We start from the raw sequence: 9,329 nt of genomic DNA, 5'->3' as shown, positions 1-9,329 counted from the left end.
CTGTCTCAAATTATTTCTTTGTTAATTTTGGTCCCATCCACTCATGATCGCTTTAGGCATTAAAAACAAAAGGGGATTATGAACGAAAATATCATCTCTTAACAATCGCCGCCTACTTTGCCAGGTGTTTCGTTTCTGCACATTGATTTCAAGTACTGTTTCACCTTGGCTGGAAGGGGACTCCCCTTTAGTATTTCTTTTTGTTGGTGGTGTGGTGGTGGTTGTGGGGCTTGAACTGGTGACCCGGGCGCTGTCCCTGAGCTCTTCAGCTTTACCTCATTGAGACACAGCTCCACTTCCGGTTCTCTGGTAGTTCACTGGAGATAAGAGTCTTACAGACTTTCCTGACCAGGCTGGCTTTGAACCACGATCCTCAGAACTCAGCCTCTTGAGCAGCTGGGACGACAGGCGTGAACCTCCCAGCTCTTTAGTATTTCTTGAAGAGGGGTTTGCTGGAGATAAACTCGGCTCCCTGGTGGCAGCCACCGAACCCTCCAGCCTTGCCCAGAGCCAGCCTGAGCTGTCCCTTCCGATGGCATCCGGGAGGGAGCATGGAAAGGTGAGACGACCCTCCGAGGTTCACCCTGCACGAAGGGACCCCAGAGCACCCCGCCATTCAACTCCTGTTCAAGCCATCTTCCTCCCCAGCAGCCCAAAGCTCCCTCCATCACCATCCTGCCCCCTCCCCACCCTTGCCTTGCCCTCCCTCCCTCCTTTCCCTCCCCTCCCCATCTGGCCAGTCTCCCTGTAAAGCCGGGTCCTCAGCGCCATCCCCTGGGTCTCTTGATGGAGCCTAACAACAGCTCCGCTCATTACTTTTTCATCCCCGGGTCTGAAGTCTGTTTCTGCAGGCGCCTGCAAGTCCCAGGAGGGGAAGATGGTGTCCATTTAGTGCTTTTCCATCTCCAGGGGTGGACCCAGGAATGGTGGATGAGATCCAAGATGGTGGTGGGGAGACCACTGGGCCCTCTTCCCTCCCACCTCTAAATCATCCATGCCCCCCCACCCCCCCACCCCAGGCCTATGTGTTGATTTCCTTCCCGCTCTGGAGCCTTAAGCAGGTTGGGCCTAGCGGGAGGAAGTTAGGCTCTTGGGGGTGTGGCCTAAGGGAGGAAGTTAGGCTCTTGGGGCGTGGCCTAAGGGAGGAAGTTAGGCTCTTGGGGGCGTGGCCTAAGGGAGGAAGTTAGGCTCTTGGGGCGTGGCCTAAGGGAGGAAGTTAGGCTCTTGGGGGTGTGGCCTAAGGGAGGAAGTTAGGCTCTTGGGGCGTGGCCTAAGGGAGGAAGTTAGGCTCTTGGGGCGTGGCCTAAGGGAGGAAGTTAGGTTCTTGGGGCGTGGCCTAAGGAGGAAGTTAGCTCCTTGGGGAGGAGGTTAGGTCCTAGAAGTGTGGTCTAGGGTGGAGGGAATGTCAGGTCACTGGGCATGGCCTTGAAGGACACGCCCTACTCCTCCTGTCTCTGCCTTGACCTGAGCAGCTTCCTCAGTCATTGCTCTCTGGCCAAGAGCCGTGGACATGGAGGGCAGCGGACACTGAGGGCAGCTGCCAGGGCCTGCGCTCTCTGACGCCCTGGGCATTCGACACGGTGGCAGGACGCTGACTGGGGAGGGCTCCTGTGCCTCCCTGGCTTTCTAGAGCGTTCTATCCACCCCTGTCCACACCCTCGGCTCATCGCCCAGGAGTCTGCAGGAAAGGGGCTCCTAGGTTGGCCCTGACTTTGCTGCTGCTTCTTAGAGGCGCTTACCTTCAGGGAAGCCGGCAAGCCTCCGAGCTCCTGTCCTGCGGGAACCTGGTCTGTCCTGCACCCCAATGCCCCCCTCCAGATCACCAAGGAAATGCAGAGATGTCCGATGCTTCCCTCTCTTTGTGTTTATTGAGTGCCCATGGAGTCCACCGCGGGCCAGCGCCCAAGGTTCGGAGCCATGGTCTTGTTTCCAAAGACCAGAGTGAGTACAGAGAGAGTTCCAGAGCTCCTGCGTGGACACGTCTGCAGGGCTGGGGCGGGTAGCTAGTCACAAACAGATTCCTATTCAGAAGCAAGAGGGTCTCCTCTCGGGGCAGAAACAGGCGAGGTGCCGGGCTCCGCCACGGGCCGCAAGCCCACCCCCCCCCACCCTACACGCTGGGTGGGTAAATAAGTTAATGGAGGCTGTCTGCACACGTTTCTACTCGCACACACGCACTTGCACACACACACACACGCACACACACCACCGCTCAGACACATCGTGTCCTGGCTCCTGTCTTAGATTTCCTGAAGCATGCAAAGACTCGGAAGACCCGAAGAGTCACAGTTTAGGGGCGGGGGGGGGGGGGGTGAGGTGAGGAGACAGGAGTCTGGTTCCTTCCCTGGGGTTGGGGGGATGTGGGGGGGCGGGGGACCCCAGCCACGGCACAAAAAAAAACCCACAAGGGTGTTTTGGTTGGCACCAATCAAACTGGGTGCAGAGCTCCCCGGGCAGAGTGGAGGAGCCGGGCTGGGGACCCCCTCTCCCCATCCGTGGCAGGAGCCCACGGGAGCCCTGGTGAGCCAGCTGGACGTCAAGGCAGGCTGGAGAGCTGCGGTTGGGATGGAGTCCGGCGTCCACCCGGTCCAGGACAGGGGCCGCAGATGGCGGTGACTTCCCTCTCCTCCTCGCTCCTGCGGGGCCCACGTGTGCTAACGCATCTTGTAGTCATTAGATACGGACGTTTCGCATAACTGCCCTTAAAATCCAAGTCTACGGTGAAGTCGAGGTCTCGCTGTGAGGGAAGAACCAGGAGGGGGGTCAGGGCTGAGGACAAGGCCAGGCCCCTCCTCCCAGATCAGGCGAGCAGGCCTCTTCTCCCCGGGGGTCTGGAGGGTCCTGGGGTGTGGCCTGGCGGGAAGCAGTCAGGTCCCTGGGGGGTGGCCTAGCGGGAGGTAGTCAGGTCCCTGGGGTGTGGCCTAGCGAGAGGAAGTTAGGTCCTGGGGTGTGGCCTGCAGGAGGAAGTCAGATCTTGGGCGGTGTGGCCTGCAGTAGGAAGTCTGGTCCCGGGGGTGTGGCCTAGCAGGAGGAAGTCTGGTCCTGGGGGTGTGGCCTAATGGACGAAGTCAGGTCCTGGGGGTGTGGCCTAGTGGAGGAAGTCAGGTTCTGGGGGTGTGGTTGGTGGAGGAAGTCAGGTCCTGGGGGTGTGGCCTAGTGGAGGAATCAGGTCCTGGGGGTGTGGCCTGGTGGGAGGAAGTCAGATCCCTGGGGTGTGGCCTGCAGGAGGTAGTTAGGTCCTGGGGGTGTGCCTGGTGGGAGGAAGTCAGATCCTGGGGGTGTGCCTGGCAGGAGGAATCAGGTCCCAGGGGTGTGGCCTGGTGGGAGGAAGTCAGGTCCCGGGGTGTGGCCTAGCGGGAGGTAGTTAGGTCCTGGGGGTGTGGCCTGCGGGAGGAAGTCAGGTCCCTGGGTGTGGCCTGTAGGAGGTAGTCAGGTCTCGGGGGGTGTGGCCTGGTGGGAGGAAGTCAGGTCCTGGGGTGTGGCCTGGCAGGAGGAATCAGCTCCTGGGGGTGTGGCCTGGCGGGAGGTAGTTAGGTCCTGGGGGTGTGGCCTGCGGTAGGAAGTCAGGTCCTGGGGGTGTGGCCTAGTGGGAAGGCCAGGTCATTGGGTGAGGCCCCTCCTGGGAAGGGAAACCCCTCTGCCATGGCCCCATCCTTCTGGGAAGTGCTAACCCAAACCTCTCCAGTTCTCCTATTTAAAACATAACATAGAAACTGTCCCCCGATGTGTGTGGCTCCCGTGGCTCCCGTGGCTCCCGCCCACCCACCCCGCTGTCCCTGCTCCTCAGGAGGCTGAGCTCAGAGACCGGAATGCAGTGACAGCCTCTCTGTCTGGACTGTGCTGGGGACAGAGCCGGGTCGATGGCTGCCCACAGCCTGGGCCACGCCTGGGAGCGGGGCTGCTTTAGTTCTGTCCATTGAGCCCAGGGATTCCTTCTGGAAGGGTCTCAGGAGCAGGCTGGATCTGAAGAAGCTTCAGGGCGTGCCGGGGGGGGGGGATCCTCACCACGTTTTTGGCGTTGGGCTTCATGGATATCGTCCCGTAGATCTCCTCCCCTCTCCGGACCGTGAGGTAGTCCTCCAGGTAGAAGACCGTCTGCTTCCAGTGGGTGTAGGGTGCATCCGGAGCTGGGGGGGGACGAGAAGAAAAGTGGGGGGCTTCAGGGGCACAGGGAGGCGAGAAGGGAGAGACAGAGACGGTGTCTGCGGACGGCCGAGGCCCTGCACAGACCCCCCCGCCCCACCCCACCATCCGCCCTGGAGAAGGTTCCGGATGTCAGCCCAGGACCCGGCTTCTCCCCCCACCCCAAAGCCCCTGCCCCCTGCCAGCCCGGCCCGGTCCCCGTCCCCATCCGCGGGTGGGGGCTCACCTGTGGAGAACCCCATCTTCTTGTGGCACTTGGTAAACTCGATGTTGAAGTAGGTGACCAGGTGCGTGCACGTAGTCGTTGCGCTGGATCTGCAGGCAGAAGGCGGAGGTGAAGGCCAGCTCCTCCGTCTTCACCGAGTACAGGTCCACCTCCTAGGCCCGCAGGACAGACAGGGCTGGAGGGCTCACGGCCGGGCCGGGCTGGGGACCCCCCCACCCCAGGGAGCCTCCCCCCCCCCCCCCGACCAGGCCGGCTCTTCCCCCTCCCCCAGGCTGGCTCTCCCCCCCCCAAGCCGGCTCTCCCGCCTCCGGAGACCTTTATCAGGCAGGCCGTTGGTCACCACTTGCTTGGGGTCCACAATGTCCACCAGTGGCTCCTTCATGGCCACGTCGCGAATGCAGGTCATGTCGAAGCCGTACACGTTCTCCCCACCCTGGGGGCAGAGCGGCCCGTTGAGTCCCCACCCGGCCCGGCCCCGTTCCCACCTCCCTCTGCAAGGCTGAGATCTGCCTCGCAGATCCAGGTTCAGAGCCAGCCTGGGCGGAAAGAAACAAATTCCAAAAGCCAGGAGTGGAGCGGTGGCTCAGGTGGTAGAGCGCCAGCCTCGAACCGAAAGGCTCAGGGACAGCGCCCAGGCCCTGAGTCCTAGCCCCAGGGCCCCAGGACCACACACGCACAGCGCGCACACACACACATACACACACATGCACACACACACACATGCACATACACATACACACACATACACACACATGCACACACACCTGTCCAGGAGAAATTGGCAGTTGGCCCCTGGGAAACAGTGGAGTGAGACATGGAGCCCGACCTTTAGCCACAGCCTGGTCCCCCAGGCTGGAGGTCCCCATGGGTACCCAGGGATGCTTCTGGTTGGGGGGGGGGGGCTTATGTATTGAAGGGAGAGAGGAGGGGAGGGGTGGGGAGGGGAGGGGAGTGGGGAGAGCTCAGGACCCAAGTGTGTCTTTATCTCAGGCTTCTTCTCTTCCAGGCACACAGGGCCCTGCCTGGGGCACAGACTGGGGGGACAGAAGGGCGGAGGAGGCAGAGAAAATAACCGCCTCCCACGGGACACGGGAGACGCAAGCCAGTCAGCTCTGCTAAGATGCCAGCCCCGCGTGGTTACCCACAGCCGGCAGGCTGGCCCCTGTCCCCAGCGCAGCAGCCCAGCCCGCTGTGGGGAGGGGACCGGCTGGAGGTGGGGCCAGGAGAGGAGAGGACCCCCTCCCGTTCCTGAACTGGGGAGCCGGAGCCTCCCCAGCCCCTGCTCCCTCCTTCCCTCCCTCCCACAGGAACACATTCTGGGTTGTTTTGTCTTTTTGTTTTTTGGTCAGTCCTGGGTCTTGAACCCAGGGCCTCAACGCCATCCCTGCACTCTTCCCCTCAAGGCCGGCGCCTCTTCCCGTTTTCTGCAGCTTCCTTGGAGATCACAGTCTCACAGCCTTTCCTGCCCTGGCTGGTTTTGAACCTCGATCCTCAGGTCTCAGCCTCCAGAGTGGCTGGGGTGACCGGCGTGAGCCCCCCCCCCCCCGGCTCCCGGCTTTTCTCTCCCTTTTCTAAAGCTTTGGTCTTTGCACCTCTAACCCTAAACGACTCAAGAGGCTGAGACCTGAGGATCTCTCTTCAAAATCAAAGCCCATGAGCCCAAACCCAGAAGCGGAGGCATGGTTCAAGTGGTAAAGCGCCAGCCTTGAGCAAAATAAAAAAACAAGTCAAGCTGAAGTGTGATGCCCCCCAGTTCAAGCCTCAGGACCAGCAAGCACCGAAAGAAAAAGAAAGAAGCCAACGCCAGGAACGCAGGGGCGACTCACAGTGGATTTTAAAGTCCTTGTACTGCCGGTCCTCGATGGCGACCACGTAGAGTGCAGCGCGGTCCGGGAACATGAGGCCCCCCGGGTTTCTGTTATAAATGACAGGGGGAAAATCCTAGGTTATGATCTAGTCACCTGACAATGACACTGCAGACTGAGCTGCACCTGGAGTGACCTCCCCCCCGCCAGCCAGTGTTCCCCAAGACACCCCAGAGCGCAGGTTCAAGGACCCGAGTTCAAATCCCCAGTGTGATACACACACACACCCGGGATGGAGAGACCATGTCGTGGCCAGCGTGTCGTGGTCAGCATGCTGTGGCCTGTGTGTCGTGGCCAGCGTGTCGTGGTCAGCGTGCTGTGGTCTGTGTGTCGTGGCCAGCCGTGTCATGGTCAGCGTGCTGTGGCCTGTGTGTCGTGGCCAGCGTGTCGTGGTCAGCGTGCTGTGGCCTGTGTGTTGTGGTCGGCGTGCTGTGGCCTGTGTGTGGTGGCCGGCGTGTTGTGGTCAGCATGTCATGGCCTGTGTGTGGTGGTCAGCGTGTCGTGGCCTGTGTGTGGTGGCCAGCGTGTCGTGGTCAGCGTGTCATGGCCTGTGTGTTGTGGCTAGTGTGCCGTGGCCTGGGTGTTGTGGTCAACGTGTCGTGGCCAGCGTGCCGTGGCCAGTGTGTCATGGTCAGCGTGCTGTGGCCAGCATGTCATGGTCAGCATGCTGTGGCCAGCGTGTCATGGTCAGTGTGTCCGTGGCCTGTGTGTTGTGGCCAGTGTGCCGTGGCCTGGGTGTTGTGGTCAACGTGTCGTGGCCAGCGTGTCATGGTCAGCGTGCTGTGGCATGTGTGTTGTGACCAGTGTGTCATGGTGGGCTGCCTGTCGTGGTCTCCCTGTGTTGGCCAGCGTGTCGTGGGCAGCCTGTCGTGGACGGCCTGCTGAGGCCGGAGCCTTTCGTGGCCCCCACTCACCAGCCACTTGTCCCTGGCGAAGATGACGGTGTTGAGCATGGACTCGTAGAACAGGCAGTAACCCATCCACTCACTGATGATGATGTCCACCTTCTCCACGGGGAGCTCCACCTCCTCCACCTTCCCCTTAAATATGGTGATGACTGTAAGGCAAGAACCCAGGCCGCTGTGGGCAAGGACCCGCCGGACATGGGGGAGGGGGGCATTGAAATCCTGGAGGGGGGGGGGACAGGCGCCAGGCTCCCAGCATGCACTGCGCTGCCCTGAGGCTGGTGCAGCCCGGACTGGGCCAGCAAGAGCCAGGGACGTGGAGCCTGGGCCCCCCGTGAACCCTCAGGGAGAGGACAGCCATCGAGGTGCTTGAGACAGGGGCCAGGGGGGTGGGGGGAGGGGAGCGAGGGAGAGGGAGTGGAGGGAGGGGGGCGCCTGTGGCTCCCGCCTGGCAACCCAGCTACTCCAGAGGCTGAAAGGCGAGGATCGTGGTGCTAAAAAGCCAACCCCAGGACAGGGCTGTCTCCAATGGGCCAGCAAAAAGCTGGAAGTGGGGCTGTGGCTCGGGTGGTAGAGAGCCAGCCTTGAGCACAAGAGCTCAGGGACGGCGCCCGGGGCCTGAATGCAAGCGCTAGTCTGGCACATAAAACAATAGCGATGATGATGATGATGATGATGATGATGGGCGGGAGTGTGGCCTAGTGGTAGAGTGGTCGCCTAGAATGCATGAAGACCTCATAAAGACCTGGGTTCGATTCCTCGGTACCACATACTTAGAAAAAAGCCAGAAGTGGTGCTGAGGCTCAAGTGGTAGAGCTCTAGCCTTGAGAAAGTCCAAGGACAGTGCTCAGGCCCTGAGCTCAAGCCCAGGACTGGCAATAATAATGATGATGATTATGATGATGGCCATGTGAGTTTTCTGACAGTTTGTTTGGAGTGGAGACGCTTCGATGGGAAAGGGTTAATTCAAGGAGTGCATTGTCTCTACAAAAGTCAAAGCCAGCACAGCGGGCAACGGTGTCTGGGGCGGCCACAGCTGCAGGCCCCGGGCCCAGGGTTGTCCTATGCTGCTCATCCTGCAGCCTCCCTCAAGGTCACTTTGAGGTCGTTCTACGGGCTTGTGTCCCAATTCCCTGAGGACGACGGGAAGTTGGGCCAGCCGGCTGCGACAGAGCCTGCCTGGCCCCGCAGCCTCCAGAATGACTGATCTGGGCCACAGCACCGAGAGGAATCAACCGCACATCCAGCCGCCCCTCCTGCAGCTTCGCTTTGATACACCACACACAGCCAGACAGAACTTGGGGTCATCGTTTTTTTTAGTGGAGTCTTTTTTTTCCCCCTCCCCTCTTTATTGTTTTCCACAGCTATTGACAAACCGTCTGATGAAAGCTCCTTTGATTCTCTATTTAAAAAAAAAAAGCGAATGAGGCCAGCCCGACCTCATTTGCGTCTCCAGGGCATCCGTCAAAATCAGATGATCCCAGGGCCACTCTGCAGTCCCGGCTACTCAGGGGGCAGAAGCAGGGGGCTCTTAGTCCAAGGCCAGACTGACCCAAAGAAGGCGAGATAAAGCAAAGCAAACAGGACTGGTTTATTTCCCTACCTGGATGTCCTGAGAACGTTAAAAGGAAACACACACGCCACCACACCCGCGCGCGCCCCTGCACACACAGCACAGCACGTGAGACGCCAGCCAGGCCCTGGTACAACTGCCTCCAGGGTGTCCCGTGCTTCCCCCAAATCCACCCCTTCTCTGCCGCTTTCAGAGCTGCTGCCCCCCCACCCTCATGGTGAAGAACCATTTGTGGACTCACACCAGCAGGGTAAGAGGCAAGCGTGGTTGTCTGTCTGTCTGTCTGTCTGTCTGTCTGTCTGTCTGTCTAGACAGACAGACAGACAGACAGACACACGCTGCCTCTCCCTGCTGGTGTGAGTCCACAAATGGTTCAATGAGGGTGGGGGGGGTGAGGGAGGAGGGGTGGATTTGGGGGAGCACGGGACACCCTGGAGGCCGTGTCCCAGGGACCTGGCTGGGTCTCACGTGCAGAGCTGAGCTCACAGGGGCCCCCCGCGGGTGGGGCGGGTGGACAGGCTTCCACGGGGCCCCCTGCTCCTCCTCCTCCTCCTCGGCATGGTGTGGGGTGGCCCACACCTGATGTGGTGTCTGGCTAGCGGCTTTCTAGAAGGTTC

General features: G+C 60.6%; 1 protein-coding gene across 1 annotated transcript in view; it reads right to left on the bottom strand.

Moving 5' to 3' along the window:
- Positions 1–2,306: 2,306 nt before the first annotated feature.
- Positions 2,307–9,329, bottom strand: part of Prmt8 (protein arginine methyltransferase 8) — a 16,901-nt gene continuing 9,878 nt past the window's right edge. Inside the window, 10 exon segments of the mRNA XM_090325232.1 lie at positions 2,307–2,704; positions 2,707–2,737; positions 4,006–4,127; positions 4,370–4,430; positions 4,432–4,521; positions 4,685–4,699; positions 4,701–4,793; positions 5,962–5,969; positions 6,196–6,310; positions 7,149–7,291. Of these exon segments, the coding sequence (XP_090181358.1) occupies positions 2,655–2,704; positions 2,707–2,737; positions 4,006–4,127; positions 4,370–4,430; positions 4,432–4,521; positions 4,685–4,699; positions 4,701–4,793; positions 5,962–5,969; positions 6,196–6,310; positions 7,149–7,291 (728 nt within the window). The 3' untranslated portion in view covers positions 2,307–2,654.

The sequence above is a fragment of the Megascapheus bottae genome, chromosome 37, assembly GCF_031878675.1.
Source record: "Megascapheus bottae isolate mThoBot1 chromosome 37, mThoBot2.hap1, whole genome shotgun sequence".
In the NCBI taxonomy this organism is placed as follows: Eukaryota; Metazoa; Chordata; class Mammalia; order Rodentia; family Geomyidae; genus Megascapheus; species Megascapheus bottae.
The sequence above is the reverse complement of the archived record's forward strand: the minus strand, read 5'-3'. Positions and strand labels throughout refer to the sequence as shown.